Consider the following 26009-nt stretch of genomic DNA (forward strand, 5'->3'; position numbering starts at 1 on the left):
TTTATCCAAGGAAGATGCTATTTCTATTAAAACAGATGAAATCACAAATTTGTGAATAATTTATGTTTTCAAGCAATAAAAAGATATGGGAGTTGATACTAATGAAAATTTCTTGCATTTAAAATAATATATTCTCTGCAGGGGAATTTTTAAGTGAATAAAACAATATTTCAAATATAAATTTTTCCAATGTAATTATTAATTTTAAACAAAAAAATTACTTCTACCATAAAAGATGAATTTATAACAAAATACTTGACTTTTCAACACCAAAATTAAATTTTCAACCTAAAAAAATGAATTCTCAACAAAAGAAAGTTTAATAGTTGATATTTCAACCAAGAAAGTTAAAATTTCATTTAAAAAATAAATTTTAAAACCAAAAAGACAAATTTTCAACAAATAAAGGTTTTACAGTAACGAAAGAAAAAAATGTATCTAAATTATTGAATAGATAAGCCAAACGACGAATTATCTATAGAAAAATGGAATTTTCAACTAATTATAGTTCAGTTTTCAACCAAAAAGATAAATCTTCATAAAAAATTTTTTTCATACAATTTTCAACCAAGTTCAACTTTTACCCAAGCAGTTTGATTTGAAATTAAAAAAAGATCATTTTTCGACAAAATAGTTCAACTTTTAACCAAAGAGGTGAATTTTCAACTAAAAATATTAATCTTCAACAAAAAATGATTTTTGAACAAAGTGGTTCAAACAAAATAGTTAAATCCTCAAGCAAAAAACATTCATTTTATTTTTATCCAAGAAAGATCAAATTTCTATTAAAACAAATGAATTTTTATTTGAAAAAAATGGTTGAATTTTCATGCAAAAAAGATTTTAGTTTGACTTTTGAACATCAAAATGTAAATTTTAATCAAGAAGTACATTTTCTATGAAGGCACTTGAATTTTTAACACAAAAGATGAATTTTCAACAATACAGTTGCATTTTTATTCAAGAAAGCTGCGCAATTTCTATTAAAATAGATGAATTTCGAAATTTAAAAGACAAATTTTCAAAATGATACGTTGAGTTTTCACAAAAAAAATTTAATTTGACTTTTCTTCAACACCAAATTATTAATTTTAAACAAAAAGTACTTTTTTAAGAGAAGAGTTGAACGTTCAACCCCAAAGTATGACTGTTTCACAAAATTGTTAAATGTCCAACCAAACAGTTGCATTCGTATCCATAAAAGATTTTTTTAACCTTGAAAGGTAGATTTAAAAAAAAAAAAAAAACAGTTAAATTTTCATGCAAATAATGTTTCAGTTGTTTCAACACTAAAATTAGAATTTTGAACAAAAATTAAATTTTCTACGAAATATTTGGATTTTCAACCAAAAAGGATGACTAACGAAATTGTTAAATTTTTAACCAAACACTTGCATTTATGTTCAAAAAGATGATATTTCTTTTAAAACAGATGAAATTTGGGATTAAAAAAATAATTTTTCAAAAAGATAGTTAAATTTTCACCCAAAAAAATGTTTGTTTGACTTTTCAAGGCTACAATATGAATTTTAAAGAAAAAGTAATTTTTCTACGGAATAGTTGAATTTTCAACAAAACAGTTCAAGTTTTACCCAAGTAAGATGCTATTTCTACTAAAATAGATGAATCTCTAAATTAAAAAGACAAATTTTGAAAAAAGACTTGAGTTTTCATCCAGAAAATACCTTAGTTGTCTTTTTTCAACACCAAAATATGAATTTTAAATAAAAAGTAAATTTTCAACCAAAAAGAATGACTTTTTAACCAATTTGTTGAATTTTCAACCAAAAAGTTGCATTTTTATCTAAAAAAGATGTTGTTTCTATTAAAATAGATGAATTTTCATGCAGAAAAGATTTCAGTTGACTTTTCAACATTAAAATACGAGTTTTAAAGAAAAAGTAAATTTTCTACGAAATTAGTTGAATTTTTAATACAAATAAATGAATTTCCAAAAAAAACAATTTAATTTTTAACTAGAAAGGATAACTTTTAAACAGAATTTCTGAATTTTCAAACAATAACATTTACAAATTCAAAAATTATCTTCAGGAAGAAGCAGCTGCAAAGAAAAAAATTTTTTTAATAAAACTACAATGAAAATGAATTACTAACAAGAATATTATATTAGGGTTACCGCGAAAGTTTAGTTTAAAAGTTATCTAATTTTTCTCTGACATTTTTAACGTACAATCCTATGTGAACAGAAGAAAAAAAATTTTTAATATAAATTGAATAATTTAAAATTTATTCTGCTTAACATTTATTTAAAGTTACAGAAATTCCCTGACTTTTGCAAATTTTTTTTTATAATTCCCTTACATTTTCCTGACCAATAAAATTCTCTGACTTTTTCAGCCAGAACATGTTTCAATCGCCACATTTCTTTGGGGCGTAAACTTAAATTTATATTAAATTTCTGCACATTTATTGTGATTTATTTGTTTCATTTGCGAATTTCCATAAATTACGTAGATGAATGAGGGGAAAAAATCCTTAAGATTAGTAACAAAATCTCCCCCCCCCCCCCAATGAGCTGTCACGTAATTTAAGTACGATCCCTTACATTAAACGAATAACACAGTGGAAATTAAACAATTTTATACCATAAAAATTTCTATTTGCGAGCCTAATTAGCCATTCAAATAATTTTCTATAATTATATCCACAGATTTACGGGGACTGAAACTCGTTGTATAAATCTGGGATCTTACAACTACCTAGGTTTCGCTGAGTCCACCGGATCATGTGCCAAAGAAAGTATAGAAACGCTTAAAAAATTTGGATGTGCCAGTTGTAGCTCTCGCCTCGAATTAGGTAAGAAATTTATGTCTGTTTATGTCTTTGCCAGATCATTTAATTCAAGAAAACTAATACAAGGTAGCTGCAGGTCAGGGAAAACCATTTAATCAGGGGAAACTCAGGGATTTTGAAGAAAAAAAATGGCAAAAGTCAGGAAAAAAGTTACTTTTAGACACTTGTTTTTCTCAAATCAGATTTTAATCGCTTTTTCAGATTCAGTGAATTAACACATTGATTAAACACTATTAAATTGATGTATGTTCCTAGTTCTGAATTTTCCTGATTTCGTTAAAAATATTTTAGGGCATTTCAAAAGATTCTTAAAAAAATGTCAAAGGAGGTGAAATATTTACGGGTATTTTTAAAGGACCCGAAGAATTTTCAGTAGATTTCAATAATTTGAAAGTATTTCAGAATATTTGAGGGTATTTTTAACAACTTCAAGAAATATGAATAACCTTTAAAAAGTTTCAAGGGAATTTGAAATATTTTACGGTATTTTAAAAGTTTCCAAGAGAATTTATCAGATTTCTGAGAATTTCAGTAATTTTAAGAGATTTTAAAAGTTCGCTAGGTATTTGCATACATTTTCCGGGATTTCAAGAAATATCTTCAGATTTTTCATAATTTCACGGCATTTTATAATATTTTAACAAATTTCAAAGAATTTACTCACAAAATTTGAGGGATTTTGTAAAATTTTAAGGTTTTTTTCAGAAGAATTTAAAGAATTTTAAAGTTGTTAGGATATTTTAGAAGTTTTTAATTAATTTCAATAATTTTAAAAGAGCTTAGAGCATTTGAAAAATTTTAGGATATGTTAAAAAAAATTCGAAACCTGAAACAAGTTGTAAGGAATTTCAACTCATTTGACAGGATTAGCAAATATCTTAGGGTATTTTTAATAGTTTTCAATAATTTCAAATGGTTCGAAAAGATTTTAAAGAATGCAGACTATTTTTTCAAATTAAGGAATTTAATGGAATTTCAAACGTTTTGAATTATTTTACGGTATTTCTAAATATTCCAAGGAATTTTCAAGAGATTTATCAAATTTCAAAGGAGTTCCAAATAGAGTTCTGAGTCGGTTATATTACTTGGAGAATAGTAACGAAAATGAGAATATTACCGAGAAATAAATTCTCTAATAATTTATGAGAATCTCAGAATTTATTTTAATTAACATAAAATTGCATTTTTTCGTTAACTTTTCGCATTTTCAAGATGAGATTTCAAAGGATTTGAAAACATTTTCTTGCGCTTTGAAAGAATTTTTAAGATATTTTAAAAGATTCCAAAGGATCTAATCCGATTTTCGAGGAATTAGAGGATTTTAAGGAAATATCAGAATTCGTAGACTTTCATTGGATTTTATAATATTTAAATGGATCTCAAAGAATTTATTCACAAGAAGTGAGCGATTTCTTCGGAATTTAAAGATGCTGAGTTCTTTTAAATTTATTTAAATTTTTTGAATTCACTTGAATTTTTCTAAATTCATTCAAGTTTACTCAATTCAATTAATTTCATTTTTCTTTTTAGTTTTTGTTCAATTCATCCTGAAGCCTTTTAAACTTACCTTAAATTTTTAGGAATATCATGAAATTCTTTTGAATTTTTTCTTAAAGCTTGTTAAACTTACTGAATTCTGTTTTTTATTTTTATTTTATCTTATCATTTTTCTTAAATTTGTTTAAATTCATTCAAATCTTACTGCAATAATTAGAATGTTGTGGATTTTTTCCAATTTATTTTCATTTTTTCAATTCTTTTTAATTCAAAAGAACTTTAGCAACTTTTGCATTTTTTGTTTTGTGTAAACAATGCTGTAGTAGCTCTAGGAATAAAAAATATATAAATTTAAATAAAAAATATTTTTATTCCATTTTAGAATATTTTAAAAGATTCCAAGGTATTTTTTAAAGATTAAAAATATTTCAAGGTATTTCTAAATATTTAATGATTGTAAGGGATTTCAACAGATTCGCATGTGTTTCAAAAGATTTGAATCATTTTTAGGGATTTTAAAAGCAAGAAGCACAAGAATAAAGGGATTTTCGTAGTGTTTAAACAATTAGATGAAAATTTTAAATATTGAAATATTGGCTTGAATTCTTCTAAATTTTTATTTCAAACTTACTGAATTCAATTAATTTTTCTCATTTCCCTTAAATTTGTCTTAATTCCTTATAATTTTACTGAAATCAATGGAATTTTTAAATCTCGTTTCAATTCATCAAATTCTTTTGAATTCTTTTAAATTCAAAAGAACCCTAGTCACATTATTAATGCATATTAGGCACTTTTTCATTGTTTTCAAGTAAATTAGACTTCGGTAGCCTTGAAAATATTTAATAAAAAAATGTTCTAAATTTAAATATAAAATATCCTTTTGTTCGATGTATAAAAGATTCTCTATTTAAAATTGTACCTGATTAGAGTGTTGGTCGGTAAATAATTAATGGTCAGGGAAAAGTTAAAAATTAGTTAAGGAAAATTAAGGGAATTTAGAAAATAAAGTTATCCAATCACTCTGTTATATCAGGTGGATTCAATGACGAATTCTCAAAAACAAAACATTCATCTCATTGAATTAAAAAAAATGCATCGTATCTCAAATCCAAAAAATCATTCCTTTTTCAATAAATAAAAAAATCCAGGGGTATTGGGAATGGTGGTCTACTATTTCGCCACCTGGCGTCGAAAACTGGAACTAGAATGAATAGGTATAATTTTAAAGATGTAAATTAATTTTTGCATAAAAGTGTTTTACGATAGTTTTCTGAAGTATAAAACAATGATTAGATACTAAAAACAAATCTTCATCAAAAACTAATATTTTTAGATAGAATTTCCATGTTATACAGTGAAAAAACACATTTTTGTCAAATAGGTTTTAAAAAAAACAATTATTTCACTATTTCGTGTAAGTTTTAATGAATTTAAGTTTAAATAAATTTTAATTACTGTATGTAGCCACAAATTTAATCCAAATTATGAGAAAAATATGAATAATAGACGATTTAGGTTGGCCGTTTTATTCCAATAAAAAATTCCCGGTCGTTTACCGGGTTTTTCCCGGTTCGCAAACATTTTCCATGGTCAATGAAATTTAAAAAATCGAACTCTAAAGCTAACAATTTTTCCATTTGAGTTAATAAAAGCTGAGCTGCAAATATAAAATGGAAGCTACTAACACTTTTAAACTGAACAATTTTAAACTAAATACAGTTAAACTGAAACATAAATTTTTTAACTTTCATAAATTATAGAGTTCAAAGATTCAGATTCAGTTCTAAAAATATAAATCCACGTTAAAATTCCCAATGCTCTGAAGTCTAAATTGAAGAATCAATTAATGAGTTTAAATTTTTTGAAAATTATAGCATTTAAAGCTATTTTAAATAGTTAAAAAATCCTGAAAATGCTTCCAAATCTTATTCGAAAATCTTAAAACATCTGCATGTTGTTTACATTTTTTTCAAATTTTTTATTATTTTTGAAATTATTTCAGAACTTTTAAACATCCTTTAAAATGAATCCAGTTTATTCAAAATTTTTTTTTTAATTCTGCCAAATTAAACAAATTTCCCTAAAATCTCCCACATTCAGTTTTGATAATTTTGTAAATCTTTCTAAATCTTTTTAAATAATCACTCAAAATTATCTTTTCAAAATAAAAATCATTTGCAATTTTTATAGGAAATATTTTTTCGTTTTAAATTAGTCCGTGGGCTATTTACACCAAAATTTTACTACTAATAGATAGATTTTGTCGGTACACGTAGACACTTTGTTTAAACTATTTCAAATCATTACAAAATTTAAATTTAATTTGATTTTTTTTCAAACTTCTAAATATTTCTTCAACTTACTTGATTTTTTAAAAGAATAATATGTATTCAATTATTATTTATATATCAAAGTTCAAAAATTTGATTCACAAATAAAATTTTTTTAAATAGAACAATTAAAATGTAAAGTTCAAAATTTAGTTTTTAATATTTAACTGCAATTACTGATTTTTAATAATCAGATATTTCTAAATATTAAATCATTTTTATTTATCTTAATTAAATTTGTTTTAATGAATGGTTTAAAAATGGAATATTTTAGACTAAAATAATATATGAAATTTAATCAAAGCTTTTAATTATGAATATATTATTTTGGAGTTATTTAAAATTTTTTAATAGTTTATAAAGTTTCAATCGGGCATTTACATTTGTTTAACTAATAAGACTTTCAAATTGAAATAGTTTACATATTTTTTAACTCCAGAAACTGGAAATTCTTAAATTGCGAACCTGATTTCGAATAGTTTTGTAAAATTAATTATTATTCACTTTTTAAAGCTTAAAGAACAGTTTAATTTTAAAAATCATTATTAATTTATATTGACGGTTGATCAACTAAAAATGTTTTATATCTAAAATATTCGACTTCAAACGCTTCTAATTTTTAATGGCTTAAGTCTTTAAAAGTGCATTTTAAAATTATTTAAAATAAAATCCACACCTAACAGTTATAATCTAAAATTAAAAATTTATTAAAGCCGAAGATTTTTGTCTATAAATTTGTAAAATTTCTGTAAAATTTCTAACCTAATATTCAGATCAGTTTTCTTTAAGTTCAGTTTTGCTTCAAAACAAGTCCATTTAATTTTATAATCTTTAAAAAGTTACAATAAATAGATATTTCTTTTTTAAGAAAAATATTTCTGTACAAAAAATATTTTTTTTACCTTATAAAATGTAAATTCCATCTACACCCCTTTGTGTCCGATAAAGGATTATTTTCAGTATCCAGTAAATAATTTAAACTCCACAACAAAAATCGTTAAAACACTTTTATGCATAAATTAAAATGCATCTTTAAAATGATACCTATTCTTTCTAGTTCGGATTTTTGTCACCAGGTGGCGTATCGCAGTTTAACCATTCCCAATATTTTCTTTTTAGGGTGCAGTTTCCAATTTAATTTAAATTTAAATATTTGCAAACAGTCTGTGCAATGAATGTTGTGATTATGCCATGAATTTCCCCTCCGATACAATATATCTAATTGATCTTGATATTCTCGATAAATTAAATAGGGAGCATGCCAATCCACGAAGAATTAGAGAAGCTGACTGCTAGATTTTTGGGTGTTGACGATGCCATCGTTTTTGGAATGGGATTCGCCACAAACACTCTGAATATTCCTTCTTTAATCAGCAAAGGCTGTTTAGTTCTCAGCGATGAGAAGAACCACGCTTCTCTTATTCTTGGCTTAAGGCTTTCTGGAGCAACGACCAGAGTATTTAGGCATAACAGTAAGTTTTAAATTGTATAATAATACATTTGTAATCAAAAATCACACAATGAATATGGAACCGTTCAAAAACTACGTCATATTTCCAGGGTTTCAGAAAAATATAAATGAAAATAACACAATTTGTTGAAATATTTGAAAAACTATTTTTTTGAAAATCATATTTTTTGTTTTGTTTAAAAATTAATTTAAATTAATAAAGTTAATTAAAATTAAATTAAAAAGTAAAGTAAAGTTAATTTATTGAATTTTTGGTTGAAAATTCATCGTTCTTAGAATATAATTATTCAATTTTTGGTTGAAAATTTATCATAGTTAGTTGAAAATTCAACTATTTTGTTAGCCATTCAATTTATTGATTGAAAATGTACTTATTATGTTGAAAATTCCTCGCTTTTAGTCGAAAATGCAACTGAACATTTGAAAGTTGAACTATTTTGTTAACCATTTAATCTATTGTTTGAATTTTTAACTGTTTTGTTGAAAATTCGATTTTTTTGTTGTTGAAAATTAATTTAACTAAGAATTTAACTATTCTATTTTGGGTTGAAAATTCATCGTTGTTACTTGAAAATTCAACGACTTAGTTGAAAATTATATTATTTTCTTAACCATTTAATTAATTGGTTGAATATTTAACTGCTTTGTTGAAAATTCGATTTTTTTAGGTTAAAAATTAATTAATTTAACCCATTAACGACCAAAGCTATCAATTTTATGACATGAGTTTGATCGGAAAATTTATGGGTATAACAAAACAATAAATAGATCAAAAGTACTGTTCCTTATGTTTTTGGGTGAGTTAAATTCGAATCCGTGGTCAAAATTCGAATATTTTGACTTCAAAATTAAATATGGCCGTTTCTGCATATAAAAATAGTGAAAAACGTTTGATTTTTTATTTTTATAATTTATTTCAGACATAAAACGTGTTAATATCTTAAAATTTCTTCAACCATCGGTGCACGAAATTCCTAAACTTTAACAATATGTGTGTGTGTGTGTGTATATTCTTCCAAAATGGCGAACAAAATGCAAAAATGTTCCAAAAACTGGTTTTTTCCGTCATCTTTGTTTTTCTCAAAAACTTGAAAGTTAACAAAAAAGTTCCATGGAATAAAAATGTCTTAAAATTAACCATAGAACACTATGAAAATTTTTTAGCTTTTTTAAAAAAAATTTTTGATTTTTCATAAACTCAAAAATTTGAAATTTGCAAAAAAAAATTTCAAAAAATTTGAAAAAATTCAAGAATATTTTTTGACTTTTGGGACATTTTTGCATTTTGTCCGCCATTTTGGAAGAAAAAATATTTAAAAAAATATATAAATATAAAAATTTTCTGTTAAAGTTTAAGAATTTCGTGCACCGATGGTTAAAGAAATTTTAAGATATTAACGCGTTTTATGTCTGAAATAAATTATAAAAATAAAAAATCAAACGTTTTTTACTATTTTTGTATGCAAAAACGGCCATATTTAATTTTGAAGTCAAAATATTCGAATTTTGATCACGGATTCGAATTTAGCTCAACCAAAAACATAAGGAACAGTACTTTTGATCTATTTGTTGTTTTGTTATACCCATAAATTTTGCGGTCAAACTCATGTTATAAAATTGATAGCTTTGGTCGTTAATGGGTTAAGTAAAAATATAGCTATTTAATTTTTAGTAGAAAATTCAGCATTTTTAGTTGAAATTTCAACTATTTTCTTAACCATTCAATTTATTGGTTGAAAATTTAATTATTTTGTTTGCAAATTCATCGTTTTTAGTTAAAAATTCAACTACTCAGTTGAAAGTTGAACTATTTTGTTAATAATTTAATCTATTGTTTGAAGATTTAACTGTTTTGTTAAAAATTCGATTTTTTTAGGTTAAAAATTTATCAATTTACCTAAGAATATAACTATTCTATTTTTGGTTGAAAATTCATCATTTTTAGTTGAAAATTCAACTACTTAGTTGAAAGTCCAACTATTTTATTGAAAATTTAATTTTTTGGTGGAAAATGTACTTATCTTGTTGAAAATTCCTCGTTTTTAGTCGAAAATTCAACTACTCAGTTGGAATTTGAACTATTTTGTTGACCATTTAATTAATTGGCTGAATATTTAACTGATTTGTTGAAAATTCGATTTTTTTTTTAATTAATTAATTTAACTAAGAATTGAACTATTACATTTTGGGTTGAAAATTCATCGTTTTTACTTGAAAATTCAACTACGCAGTTGAAAGTTGAACTATTTTGTTAACCATTCAATTTATTGGTTGAAAATTTACTTCTTTTGTTGAAAAATATTTCTTTATTGGTTGAAAATTAATTCTTCTTATTGAAAATTTAATAATTCCATAATTTGTTGAAAATTTAACTGTTTTGTTAAAAGTTAGTTTTTTATTAAATAAATTTTTCCAATTGCACATTTAACTATACCATATTTAAATAAAATTGATAACTTTTAGTTTAAAATTGAACTATTTGGTTAAAAATGAACTTTCTGTTAAAAGTTAAATTTTTTTGGGTTGAAAAGACAACTTGTTTGTAGAAAATTCGTCGTTTTTAGTTGAAAATTCTATTATTTTCGTAGAAAATTCAACTGTTTGGTTGAAAGTTCATATTTTCGGCTTGAAATTGAAAATATAATTAAATTCTTTTGTAGAAAACTCGTCTTTTCAGCTTAAAAAATTGAACAATTTGATTTTGCTAACCAATCAATTGGTTGGTTGAAGATTTAACTGTTTTTTTTTTGTTGAAAAAATTCAATATTTTTGGTTAAAAATTAATTAATTTAACCGAGAAATTAACTTTTTTTTAATTCATCGTTTTTAGTTGAAAATTCTACTACTCAGTTAAAATTCGAACTATTTTGTTAACTATTCAATTTATTGGTTGAAGGTTTAATTATTTTGTTGAAAATTCTTTCTTTATTGGTTTAAAGTGAATAATTTTGTTGTTGAAAATTTAAGTACTCCCTTATTGGCTGAAAAATGGTTGCGTTTTCTTAAAAAATTCAACAATTTGATTGAAAATTTATGAATTTCGTTGTAAATTTATATTTTTTGGAAAAAATTAATCTTTTTGCTTGAAAATTTAACTGCTTCGTTTAAAATTGAAGTACTCTGTTAAAAATTCGTTTTTTAAATCAATTTTTTAAATTGTAACTAACAATCGCATTTTTTTGGTAAAGTTAATAGCTTTTAGTTTAAAATTGAACTATTTTGTTAAAAATTAACTTTTTGTTGAAAGTTCATATTTTCGGGTTGAAAAGTCAACTTTTGTGTAGAAAATTCGTCGTTTTGGGTTGAAAATTCTATTATTTTCGTAGAAAATTCAACTTTTTGGTTGAAAATTCATCTTTGGGTGTGCAAAATTCTAAAATTAGGCATAAAATTAAACTATTCGGTGGACAGTAGAATTATTCTGTTTAAATTTAACTTTTTCGTTAAAAATTCAATTGTTTTCTGGAAAATCTGACTTCTTAGAATAAAAATTCAAGAATTTGGTTGAAATTTTGTTTTAAAATGAAATTGTTTGGTTAAAAATGATCTGTTTTTGACTAAAGACACAACTATTTTGTTGAAAACCCGTCAAAATAAAATCTTTTTTGGTTAAAATAGCAACTATTAGATTTTTCGTTTGTTAATTAACCTTCTTTTTTTATTAAAATATGTACTATTTTGTTAAAAGTTGAGTTTGTTTGTTAAAAAATTAATTTTATGTTGAAAATAGATCATTTTACTTTAAAAATCAATTGGTTTGTTGAAAATTTGATTGTTTTGTTAAAAATGGAGTGTTTTATTAAAAACTCAATTTTTCAGGTTGAAAATTCATTTGTCTTCTAAAAAATTCCCTCTTTATTTTGAAAACCCTACAGTTTCTTAAAAAATTCAACTTTTCATGGTTTAAGTTAATTCTTTTTTTGTTTGAGAATTCGATGATTCGGTTGAAAATTGGTCTTTGTAATGCAACTGTATGGTCAAGAATTAGTTTTTTGTTTTGTTTAAAATTCGACTCTGTATTAGGTTGAACAATCATCTTTCTTGGTTAAAAATTCATCTTTTTAGATTTAAAAGTATAATATATTCGACTTTGAGGTGAAAAACTCAACTGTTTCGTTGAAAATTTATCTTCTTTGGTAGAAAATTAATGTTCTGTGGTTAAAAATTAAAATATTTTCGGGTCTAAAATTCAACTATTTTGTGAAAAATTCGTCTTTTTGACCTGAAAATTCAACAATTTGTTAGGAACTTGAACTATTTCGATGAAAAATATATTTTTTGTTGAAAATTCCGCTATTTATTTGAAAATTTTGAATAACTTTTGTTGTTGTTGAAAATTATATTTTGGTTTTGAAAATACATCTGTTTTGTAGATAATTTATTTATTTTGTTGAAAATGTATCTTTTTAGTTACATATTTAACTACTTGGTTGAAAATTGAATTATCGTGTTAAAAATTTATATTCTTGAATGAAAATTAATTTTTTAAACAGAAAATTTAAATATTTGCGTGAAAATTCACGTATTTAATTGAAAAATCGTTTTTTTTTTTGTCGAAATATCAAAATTTTCGTTGATAATTCATCTTTTTTGCATTGAAAATTCATTCTCTTATGAAAAATCCATGTTTCTTGATTAAAAAATTCAACTATTGGGTTTTAGTTTGATGTTTAATCTTGTTTGTTTAAAAAATCCAACATTTGCTTGAAAATTTATCTTAGTAGGTTGAAAATTCAAGTATTTCGTTAATAATTATTTGTTGTTGTTAAAGGATCATCTTTTTGGTAAAAAATTGAACTACTAGTTTGAAAATTTCTATTCATGGATGAAAATTAATTTTCTAAACAGAAAATTTAATTATTTCCTTGAAAATTCGTATTTTTTGATCGAAATATCAAACTTTTCGTTGAGAATTCATCTTTTTTGCATTGAAAATTCATCTTTTTTATGATAAAAAATTATTGTTTCTTGGCTGAAAATAATCTTTTATGTTAAATAATCAAATTTCTTGGTTAAAAATTCAACTATTTGGTTTTAGGTTAATGTTTAATCTTTTTTGTTTCAAAATTCTACCATTTGCTTGAAAATTTATCTTCGTAGGTTGAAAATTCAAGTATTTCGTTAATAATTATTTGTAGTTGCTAAAGGATCATCTTTTTGTTTAAAAATTGAACTACTAGGTTGAAAATTAAACTGCGTTGTAAAACATTTATATTCTTGTATGAAAATTCATTTTTTAAACAGATAATTTAATTGTTTGCTTGAAAATTTACATATTTAATTGAAAATTCGTATTTTTTGGTCGAAATATCAAAACTTTTCCGTGAGAATTCATCTTTCTTGGATTGAAAATTCATCTTTTTTATGAAAAATTCATGTTTCTTGGTTAAAAATTCAACTATTTGGTTTTAGGTTGATGTTTAATCTTCTTTGTTTAAAAATTCCACCATTCGCTTGAAAATTTATCTTTGTCGGTTGAAAATTCAAGTATTTCTTTAATAAATATTTGTAGTTGTTAAAGGATCATATTTTTGTTTAAAAATTGAACAACTAGGTTGAAAATTAAACTGCCTTGTAAAACATTTATATTCTTGTATGAAAATTCATTTTTTAAACAGATAATTTAATTGTTTGCTTGAAAATTTACATATTTAATTGAAAATTCGTATTTTTTGGTCGAAATATCAAAACTTTTCCGTGAGAATTCATCTTTCTTGCATTGAAAATTCATCTTTTTTATGAAAAATTCATGTTTCTTGGTTAAAAATCCAACTATTTGGTTTTAGGTTGATGTTTAATCTTCTTTGTTTAAAAATTCCACCATTCGCTTGAAAATTTATCTTTGTAGGTTGAAAATTCAAGTATTTCTTTAATAAATATTTGTAGTTGTTAAAGGATCATATTTTTGTTTAAAAATTGAACAACTAGGTTGAAAATTGAACTACCTTGTAAAACATTTATATTCTTGATTAAAAATTATTTTTTTAACAGAAAATTTAATTATTTGCTTGACAATTCACATATTTATTTGAAAATTCGTATTTTTTGGTGGAAATATCAAACTCAAACGAAATATCAAAATTTAATTATTTTGTTCTAGGTTGATGTTTAATCTTTTTTGTTTAAAAATTTCACCATTTGCTTGAAAATTAATCTTAATGGGTTGAAAATTCAACTACTATTTGGTTAATATTTTTCTTTGTTTGTTAAAGATTAATTTAAATTTTTAATTGACAGATGTGAAGCATCTGGAGCAAATCTTGAAGAAGGCGATAGTATCTGGTCAACCTGAGGGTGGAAAGCCTTGGAGGAAAATTTTGATAGTCGTCGAGGGCATTTACTCGATGGAGGGCTCCATCGTGCATCTTCCTGAAATAATAGCCTTAAAGAAAAAGTACAAGGTAGAGTCAAAGTCACGAGACTGCATGATTTGAAAGTCAGGAAGATGTAGCTTTAATTTGAGAGACTAAATGCTTTTTGAGAGAAAATAAGTCGCTGTTGCACGATCATTTCTAGAAATAAAAAAGTCGTTTATTCTAACGTTTTTTTTATACTATTCAGGCCTATCTTTATCTAGATGAAGCGCATAGTACGGGCGCAATAGGTAAAAGTGGCAGAGGAGTGTGTGATTATTATGGAGTCGATCCAAGGGAAATTGACATTCTCATGGGAACTTTCACAAAAAGCTTTGGATCTGCTGGTGGATACATAGCTGGCACGAAGGTTAATATTTTTTTAAATTTAATTTTAATTATATAATTACTATTTTTAATAAGGGGTTGATCATGCTTGAAATCGGATGTACAAGACTTCGTGTAATCTTTTTAAATCTTTGAAATATTTTGAAGTTTTTGTGAAATCTTTTGAAATCTTAGTGCAATATTTTAAAGTAGATTCAAAAACCGAGAGGTCAACTCCTTAGTTTTGAATTCTAGTTTCTGGTCATTTGTCAGCATTTTTAATGGAATTTTCCAGATATTAAAGCAGTAATGGGTACTTAAAAGGAACAAATCATCGTCACCTTTTATAAATGTAACTTTTTTTCAGTTCAGGGTGGTCGCTGGATCAGGAAACCGGGAAATGACCGGACATTTTTTGAGACCGGAAAATGACACTGAATTTTTTTTTACCGGGAATTTTACAAATTTGTAGAAGAAAAATTTGTGCACGTTCGATTTCAACAGTTTTTAAATAATTAGTTGAATTGTTATGTTTTTCAATTATGCTATTATTTAGCTTATAATGCGTAATTCAAAATTTTTTTACTTTAAAAAATTTTCATTTGCAATTTGTATTTCTAAGCTTAGATTTTTAATTTGAAGAATTTTTAAATGCTTTCTTAAAGACTTGAACGAATAAAAAAAAAGCCTTTAATGTTGAAAATTTTGGATAAAAACATTTTTACTTAATAAATCAATAAATATGTTTTAATTGATCTGTACCTTAAGTAATAAAAAGTGAACAAAAAAGATTTGACAAAACGATTTTAAGACATTTCAAAGTTTAAGAATTTTCAGATTTTAACGTTAAATCTTAAGCGGTTTAAATTTGAGAGTCTTAGTCATTAAACAAATGTGAACGTGTGACTGAAAGTTTATAAACTATTTTCAACATAAATATAACTTCATATTATTATATTCTTAATTAAAGGATTTTATTAAATTTGAAATATTGTTTCAGTCGAAAATATTCAATTTTTAACCCATTTAATTTGAAATTTTTAATTGAAAAAAAGATTAATGATTGAATGTTTAGCAATACTTAAATTTTTATTTACGACAAGTAAATTGAAACCAAATATTTGAAAGTAAAGAATCTTTAGCTGAATTGTTTGACATAGAAAACCTGGAATCGTTAAAATTTCGAAAAATGCTTCATTTGTAAGTGAAATTTTAAAATTTTGATGTATAATTTACAAATGGAAATTTGTAGAAAAAATTTGAGTAATTTTAAGAGATAATTAGGAGTTTTAAAAAGATTACAAATTATCATGCAAATTTTAGAAAGTTTTCTTAAAATGTTCTAGAATCTTTTTTGAAAATTTTGTTTAAATCTTTGAAAAACTTTTTAAATATTCTCTTAAAATAATTTTTCAAAATAAAAAATATTTTTAATTTTCCTAGGAATCTTAATAAAATGTTTTTATTCTTTTGAAGCCTTTCACAATTCTTGAAAACAATCTAATTTTTTGTTTAAAATCTCCGAAAATCTACATTTTGTTTTATATTAGGCTATCATTTCAAGTTTTGCATTAAGTTTGAATCTTTTCAAAACTTCTACATATCTCTTAAAATTACTCAAATTTCGCCTAAAAATAATAAATGTTCAATTGTTATTTATACATTCGAATTGTAAAGCAATTTTCTAAAATTTATAGGATTTTCTGAAAATTGTAGAACAAATTCAATTCATTTTGACAGATATTTAGAAGTTCTGAAAAGAATTCCAAAATAATTTTAAATTTAAAACAACTTCTAGATTTCTCAAGATTTTGAAGCTTTCCAAGGATGTTTAAACTATTTAAAAATAAAATAATTGAATCTCTAATTTAAAAAGTGTTCAGTTAATTTTTTCTCAATATTTGGTGTTTCTAGCGTAAAATTCATTAAAATTATAAAATTTTGAAAATTTTAAAGTTCGTTGATTGATTTTTCATTTTAGAGCATTGAAAATAATAACGTGGATTTATTTTTTTTTATATTGAAAAGTGTTAGTACCTTCAATTTTATACGCGTAAATTATTGATCATTTTAATACAACATTTTTTAATTAAAAACTTTTAAATTTCGATTTTGAAAGTTCAAAATTTAACAGTTCCATTTTGAGTGCTTTAATTTGCAGCTCAGTTTTTATGACCTCTAGTGAAATTTTTGTTAACTTTAGTGTTCCATTTTTTAAATTTCATTGACCGTGAAAAATGTTTTCGAACCGGGAAAAAACCGGGAAATGACCAGGAATTTACTTCGTCGATTAAAACGGCCATTCTCTCTGATCTCTTTTATATCTCTTTGAAATCCACTGAATTCAATGCATCTGATTTGAATTTTCAACTTTTTGTAATCAGGTTTATCAGATTCTTATTTACTAATTCTACTGTGAATCTTGATTTCGTATAAATATAATCGAATCCTTCTAAATGTACTCAAATTTTACTGAAATCGAAGGAATATTTGTTATTTCTTCAAGTCATCATCTGGACTTGATTCCTTAATTCTTTCTCATTCTTTTTAATTCTTTGATATTCTCTTGAATCTTTTGAATTTACCCTGAAGTTTGTTAAATTCACTTGAAGTCTTCTAAATTTACTGAATTCTACTTAATTCAATATATATTTTTTTGAGTTTTTTTTTTAAATTCGCCCTGAAGTATTTTAAATTCACCTGGAATTCTGAAGAAATTTATCAAATTCTTTTGAATTCCCTTGATTTTCTCTAAATTCAATAGAATTTTTTTTCAAAATTTTTTTTCAATTATATTCTTTAAAATGTTTATGAATGCCATCAAAGTTTCTTGAATTCATATAAATTCATTATAATTTTACTGAAATCAGTGGAATATTTTGCTTTTTAAACATTTGTTTAGGCTCACTTAAATTCGTTTGTAATTAATTCTGGATTTTTATTAATTTATTGTGAAATCTTTAAATTAAAAAAATTAACCCTTGCTGAATTCTGTTGAATTTTTCAAAATTTTGTCAATCATATTCAATTCAATAGATTTATTATACTTTTGTTTTAAGTTTTGAGTTAGAACAAAATTTTCAACTCATTTGAATTCGTTTGTAATTCACCCTGAATTTTGATTAAATTATCCAGCATTCTTTTACATTTTTTGTTGAAAAATCATATTTTTGGGTTGACAATTCAACCTTTTTTGTAGATAAGTCGTTTTTTTAGCTTTAAAACTTTATACTGTATATTGCATAAACTAAAAATTAAACTGTTTGGTAGAAAATTCATGTTTTGTGGTAGAAAATGCATTTTTCTTGGTTGAAAAATATACCTTTTTTGTTAAAATTTTAACTGTCTTGGAAAAAATTTATCTTTTCGGCTTGAAAATTTTACTCTTTTGTTAAATCTTTAATTATTTCGTGAAAATTTGTTTTAATAGTCAAATTTATCTCTTGGGGTAGGAAATATTTTTGGGTTGAAAATTCAACTCTTTCTTTTTTTTAATTATTTTTTTTGTTGAAAAATCAACTATTTGTTTAAAAGATCTACCATTTTGTTAACAATTTTATAATTTGGTTAAAAAAGAACTTTTATGTTACATGCTCAAATTTTCTGGTTAAAAATTTTAATACTTGTTTTTTGGTTGAAGTTTAATCTTTTTTTGTTTGAAAATTGATCTTTGTAGATTGAAAATTCAATTATTTTGATGAAAATTGGTCTCTTACTTGGAAGTTCAACTATGCATTTGGTTAAAAATTAATTTCTTGTTGAAAATTTAAATACTTGGTTGATAATTTTTTTTTTAATATTCATCTCTGGTTGAAAAATTAACTGTTTTGTTGAAAATTCTTTGCATTTTTAATCAGAAATTTTTGTTGTTGATTAAATTTTTGTTTGAAAATTCGACTGTTTTGTATAAACCTCGTTTTTTTTGGTTGAAAATTCAACAATTTCTTAGGAACTTAAACTCTTTGGATGGAAAATATTTGTTGTTGAAAATTTAACTATTTGATTTAAAATTAAACTATTTATCTGAAAATGTAACTATTTGGTAGAAAATGATCTTTTTGTTGAAAAATCATATTTAGGATTTGAAAATTCAAATGTTTTGTAGATAATTCACGTATTTGTACGTATTTCACTTTAAATATTGATGGAGGTTTTTTTGACCAGGGAAATTAATAGTTTTAGATGTTAATTTTGTCTATTTGGTGTAAATCAATATTATTAAAATATTGTTTAATCTTAAGATTGTGAAAAAATGCCCAGCGGAGCTAGAGAGCATTTTTTGCACAATATTAAGATTAATCAATGTTTTAATAATATTGATTTAGACCAAGTAGACAAACAAAATTAACATCTAAAGCTATTAATTAATTTGTAAAATTCACCTCTTTGACTCATAATTTATGCTTTATTTAAAAAATTCAACTGCCTTCTTAAAAAAAATTTTTCCTTGAAAATTTGACCATTTGATTGAAAATGCATCTCTTTAAATTGAAAATTCAACTATTTTGTGAAAAATCTATTTATTTTTGGAAAATTTAATTCTTTTTTTAAGTTCATCATTTTTGACGGAAAACTTAACTATGTTGTTAAAAAATTCATCCTTTTGGTTTGAAAATTCATCTTTAATGGTAGAAAAGTCATCTTTCTTGATTGAAAATGTGTCTTTCTTGGATTAAAAATGTAACTGTCTTGGAAAAAATAAATCTTTTCAGCGGTATAAATGTAACTTCTTTTGACATATAAAATTCTTTTGTCATATAAATATAAAGGCGGTCAGCTTTACCCAGTGTTTTGTAATTTTCTTTCTTTAATTTCAGGATTTAATCAATTATTTAAGAGTCTATAGTCATGCACACACATATGCAGCCGCGATGTCTCCGCCAATTGCCCAGCAAATTATCACCTCGATGCGAATCATTGCGGGCGAAGATGGAACAGATGCGGGTAGAAAACGGACCAAGCAGCTTGCTAGAAATACTCGATATTTCAGAAGGCGGCTTCATCAAATTGGAGTCATCATTTACGGGAATGAAGACTCGCCAGTCGTGCCAATGCTAGTCTACCTCTATTCGAAAATAGGGTACGTCCAGCAAAAATAATTGTTTAAACAAGTGGACCAATTTCTCCATTTTTTATTCGTTTTCTGAAATTTTGTATATCTTTCTTTTTTCTTCAGATCTGTGGTTCGAACTCTCACTACGAAAAATATAGCAACAGTCGGCGTTGGATTTCCGGCTACTCCCTTGATGGAAGGAAGAATAAGATTTTGTCTTTCAGCAGCACACACAAAGGAACAATTGGACTATGTGAGTTAGAAGGATCATAAAATTCAGACTTTACTCTCTTTCCCCTATTTCCCTTTTATATTTTAGGCTCAGGATTAATTAATTTTGGTTTAATTCACCCTTTTCAAATAAATATTTGTAAGATTGTTTATGTCAATTTTAATAAATGTAACAAATATAATTCAACTCTTTAGCCCACAATCTTGGTCCGCGATCCGACTCAACTGCCTCACAATTCCACACTCTCGTTCGACTATTTTATAACAACTCAATGCGACCTAGCAACCTTGTATAAAATAGAACTATGTATGTATTTTTCTAACATATAAAAAAGATTAAATTAAAGTTAAAAAAACTGAAATTCAAAATCTTTACCAAGAAATAACAAAAAAGAATAAAATAACATTAGTAAAGTGAAGATTAACTTTTCTATTTTTCGTTAAAAAATAGCGTAAAAAGTAGATTAAATAATATGATATATTATAATACAAAAATGTTTTTTGTAAAGATTTTAAATTTTATTAATATTTATGATGGAATATTACCTATTTTCGAAGATTTATTTTTTATTACTTTTTAAAAAAAAAATTATATTATGATTTTTCAGATGAATAATCTTTAAAATATTTATTTGAAAGAAGTTGGAAAAGGGTTGAATCAGACAGAAAATTCCCTATATATATCATTTTATTTTATTCCACTTTTTCTTCCTCTATTCTCTTTAAATTTTTCAAATTTTATGTATTTTTATATGAGTAATGTTGAAAATGTCAATAAAAAAAAGGTTGAAAATTGGTTAATCTTGCAGAAAATTCTTTCAAATGAGTAAGTCTGTATTCACTTTACTAATTTAATTTAATTTAATTTAATTTTTTATTTCTTTGAAAAGATTTAAAAAAAATTTTAATTCGGAAGTTCTTCAGTAATTTAATTTTTCGGTTATTATTTAGTTTAGTCCTTTAAATAGGAATTTAATTTTTGTTTAATTTTCATATTTTGCGGATGTGTAATCTTGATAATATTAATTTTTGAACAAGCTGGAAAGCGGGTTAATCTTACGTAAAATTCTTTCATAGTAGTTAGTATTTAGTCTTAATTTTATTTTATTCTATTTTTATATTTCCAGCTTTTTTTAAACAAATATTTTCAAGATTATTCATCTGAGAATATATGAAACAAGCCAAATAAGTTAAACATTAACTTTTCTACTTTTAGTTCAAAAATAGTGTAAAAAATAGATTAAATAATAAATAATATGATATATTATAATGCAAATATGTCTTTTGTAAAGATTTTAAATTTTATTAATATTTATGATGGAATATTACCTATTTTCGAAGATTTATTTTTTATTACTTTTTAAAAAAAAAATTTTATATTATGATTTTTCAGATGAATAATCTTTAAAATATTTATTTAAAAGAAGTTGGGAAAGGGTTGAATCAGATAGAAAATTCCCTATATATATCATTTTATTTTATTCCACTTTTTCTTCCTTTATTCTCTTTAAATTTTTCAAATTTTATGTATTTTTATATGAGTAATGTTTAAAATGTCAATAAAAAAAAAGGTTGAAAATTGGTTAATCTTGCAGAAAATTCTTTTAAATGAGTAAGTCTGTATTCACTTTACTAATTTAATTTAATTAAATTTTTTATTTCTTTAAAAAGATTTAAAAATTTTTTTCATTCGGAAGTTCTTAAGTAATTTAATTTTTCGGTTATTATTTAGTTTATTCCTTTAAATAGGGATTTAATTTTTGTTTAATTTTCATATTTTGTGGATGTGTAATCTTGATAATATTAATTTTTGAACAAGCTGGAATGGGGGTTAATCTTACGTAAAATTCTTTCATAGTAGTTAGTATTTAGTCTTAATTTTATTTTATTCTATTTTTATATTTCCAGCTTTTTTTAAACAAATATTTTCAAGATTATTCATCTGAGAATATATGAGACAAGCCAAATAAATTAAATATTAACTTTTCTACTTTTAGTTCAAAAATAGTGTAAAAATAGATTAAATAATAAATAATATGATATATTATAACACAAATATGTTTTTTGTAAAGATGTTAAATTTTATTAATATTTATTATTGAATATTACCTATTTTCGAAGATTTATTTTTTATTACTTTTTTAAAAAGTTTTTTCATGTTATGATTTTTCAGATGAATAATCTTTAAAATATTTATTTAAAAGAAGTTGGAAAAGGGTTGAATCAGGAAGAAAATTCCCTATATATATAACTTCATTTTATTCCACTTCTTTTATTCTCTTTAAATTTTATGTATTTTTATATGAGTAATGTTAAAAATGTAAATAAACAAAAAGGTTGAAAATAGGTTAATCTTGCAGAAAATTCCTTTAAATGAGTAAGTCTGTGTTCAATTTACTAATTTAATTAAATTTTTTGTTTCTTTGAAAAGATTTAATATTTTTTAAATTCGGAAGTTCTTAAAGTAATTTAATTTTTTGGTTATTATTTAGTTTAGGCCTTTAAATAGGAATTTAATTTTTTTTAATTTTCATATTTTGCGGATGTGTAATCTTGATAATAATAATTTTTAAACAAGCTGGAAAGGGGGTTATTCTTACGTAAAGTTCTTTCATAGTAGTTAGTGAGTATTTAGTCTTAATTTTATTTTATTCTATTTTTATATTTCCACCTTTTTGTTAACAAATATTTTCAAGATTATTCATCTCAGAGAATATATGAGATGATACAAGAAAAATGTGCAAAGAGAATACAAGAAGAAATCTTTGAAAATAAGTTTTTAAATTTTCAAATTCGTATTCAAAAAAATTAACTGAATATTAAAAAAAAACTGTGTTACCTTAAAACTTTAAAGGTTATAAAATCTAAAATCAGGGTGGCCGCTGGACCGTGAAATCTGGAAACCAGGAAATGACCGGGAATTTTATGAGACCGGGAAAAATCGGAAAATGACAGTGAATTTAACTTTTGACCGGGAAATTTACAAAATTTTTAGAATAAAAATGTTATCGAACTTAGATTTCAACCGTTTTTAAAATAATTTGTTAAATTGTGATTTTTATAAATTATTATATCATTTAGTTTATAATGCTTCATTCGAAAATCTTTCTCTTCAAAAATTTTCCATTTTATATTTTTAATTTTTAAAATTGAAGATTTTTGTATAAAAAACAGGGTGGCCGCCGGACAGGTAAACTGGGAATTTTACGAATTCTCAGAAAAAAAATCTGGCCAAGTTCCATTTTAACAGTTTTTGATATGATTAAAGTGCAGTTTTGAAGAATTAAACAATTAAAAATTAAAATGTTCATGATTTATCAATAACATATTTTTTATTCAGAATTTCAGGTCGTCCTTTATATTATTTTTTATATTAAATTTAATAAATAAATGTATTAATACGTTATATTTATTAATTTTTTTATCCATTAAAAATGTAAACGTACGTTTTACTATTTTGAACTTAAAAATAAATCCATAATAATATCGTTATAATTTAAGGTTCTTATTCAATTTAAAATATTGTGAGTCTAAATTCTTTAATTTTTATCCCATTTAATTTGAAATTTCTTAATGTAGAAAAAGAATAAGTATATTAAGTATTTAGAAATATTTCACTGTACATTTAAGACGAGTAAATTGAAACCAAATATTTAAAAGAAAACAATTTAAAACTGAATTGTTTTACATAGAAAGCTTTGAATCTTTAGATTTCCGAAGAACTTTAAAACTTTAAGCGTTACAATTTTAATTGTTTTATGTAAAAAGTGTTTAATTTATGAGTGAAATTGTTAAATTTTTACGCATAAATAACAATTGAACACTTATCTGTAGAAAAAATTTGAGTAACTTTAAGATATACATAGAAGTTTTGAAAAGATTCAAAATTAATTAAAAACTTGAAATTATTTCAAGTAATTTAAACGAAGTGTGTTAACATTTTTTTCAGAACTTCTAAATATATTTTAAAATTAATCTAAATTTTCCTGCAATTTTTGAAAATCCTGCAACTTAAAAAAATCTTTAAAATCTTCCATGTTCTTCTTTGATAATTTTTGTAATCTCTTAAAATCTTCTTAAACTTTCTGTTACAATAATTTTTCAAAGTGAAAAATTATTTTCAATTGTCCTCAGAATCTTAAGAAATTTTTGTATTCTTTTGCAGTCTTTCACAATTATTAAAAAAACTAATTTTTTTATTTGAAATTTTGATAAAAATTCGTATCTTGCTTGAAAGTTCAACTATGTATTTGGTTAAAAAAATTTTTTTTTTGAAAATTCAACAATTTGATTGATAATTAATTTTGTTGTTGAAGGTTTAACTAAAAATTTAACTATTTCATTATTGGTTAAAATGTTATCTCTTTTAGTTCAAAATTCAACTTTTTGTTTGAAAATCTATGTATTTTGTTGAAAATTCGTCTTTTTTCTTTGATAATTCAACCATTTGTTAGGGACTTAAACTATTTGGATAAAAACTATAATTTATTGTTGAAAATTTAACTATTTAGTTAAGAATTAAACTATTTATCGAAAAATATAACTATTTGGTAGAAAATTATATTTTTTGTTGGAAAATAATATTTTGGATTTGAAAATTCAATTGTTTTGTAGATAATTCATGTATTTGTTTGAAAATTCATCTTTTTGGTTGAAAATTTAACTACTTTCAAAGTTAAACTGCTTATTAAAAATTAATTTTTAAGATACACCTCTTTGACTCATAATTTATTCTTTATATGTTAGAAAATTAACTATTTGGTGGAACAGTCATATATATTTTTTAATTCGTCTATTTGATTCGAATATTAATCTTGTTTATTGCAAATTCATCATTTTTGTTGATAATTCAACTTGTTCAGAATTCTTTTTTTGAATTAATTCAAAAAACATTAACAGTTCCATTTTTGTTTAAAAACTTTTCTTTTTTAGTTCAAATGTAATAATTTGGTTGGAAACTTATCTTTCTTGATTGAAAATAAACATTTTTGTTCAAAATTAATCGATATCGGATTAAAAATCAACAGTTTTCTAAAGCATTTAACCATTTGGCTTGAAAACTTATTTGGCTTTCTTAAAAATTCGTCTTTTTGGACAGAAAATTAATCTTCTCTGTTGAAAATGCAATATATTTTGAGTTGAAATGTAATTTAAAATGGTACCTACAATTATTTTATTTAACCCTTAAATGGCATACTGGGTGGGAAAGACCCAGCGACTTATTTGCGCTTTGACAGAACGTACCAAATTCTAGAAAATGGAACATATAGAATCAGATTCAAAAATGACATGAAAACCTATTTTTCTAAGTCATTTTCACAGAATTTTGATTTTTATCATTTTTAGATGCAGTTTAAGATGAATAAAATCGTTTAATCACGCAAAGTACGGTGTTCGATTTTTCATTGAATTGAAGCTTTTAATTTTTAAAAATAAATACCTTCTTTGGAACGAGCACTATAAGACTAATTTTATTTTTGAAGAGCCCGTATCTCGGAAGTATTCAAGTAAAAATATCAAAAACTTAAAAAGTTATGAACTTTAGAAGGAAAGAAGTAATTTTTTAAATTTTTTTCCAAAAAGGATGTTTTTTAACTACTTTAAGTTTCAAAAACTGTTATGAAACCTTTTTCCCCTTAAACTAGATAGATTAAACATCATTAATTGAGTTTTTTGTAAAAAACTACACCGATATCGTCGGCACAGCACACGTTTAAATACTCTTGGGTATCTACGAGGGTAGTTCAATAAGTCCTTAGAATGAAGTATAAAAACAATTTTTTTTGGGTAAATTTTTTTTTATTTTTCAACATAATCTCCTTGGAGCTCCTATACACTTGGTCAATCGCTTTTCAAGTTTTTTTAATCCTTCAGAAAAGTGCGTTTTCGGAAGTTCCTCAAAATAAGCACTTACAGAGGCAATGACGTCT

At 23.9% G+C, this 26009-nt stretch overlaps 1 protein-coding gene across 2 annotated transcripts in view; it reads left to right on the forward strand.

The window, feature by feature from the left end:
• Positions 1-26009, forward strand: part of LOC117179158 (serine palmitoyltransferase 2) — an 86083-nt gene that overhangs the window by 56518 nt on the left and 3556 nt on the right. For both annotated transcript variants that reach the window (XM_033370858.1, XM_033370857.1), the window contains 6 exons: positions 2672-2817; positions 7898-8116; positions 14353-14516; positions 14677-14838; positions 19613-19875; positions 19972-20101. In XM_033370858.1, the coding sequence (XP_033226749.1) occupies positions 2672-2817; positions 7898-8116; positions 14353-14516; positions 14677-14838; positions 19613-19875; positions 19972-20101 (1084 nt within the window). The remainder of the gene's footprint in view (positions 1-2671; positions 2818-7897; positions 8117-14352; positions 14517-14676; positions 14839-19612; positions 19876-19971; positions 20102-26009) is intronic.

The sequence above is a fragment of the Belonocnema kinseyi genome, chromosome 8 (genome assembly GCF_010883055.1).
Source record: "Belonocnema kinseyi isolate 2016_QV_RU_SX_M_011 chromosome 8, B_treatae_v1, whole genome shotgun sequence".
In the NCBI taxonomy this organism is placed as follows: Eukaryota; Metazoa; Arthropoda; class Insecta; order Hymenoptera; family Cynipidae; genus Belonocnema; species Belonocnema kinseyi.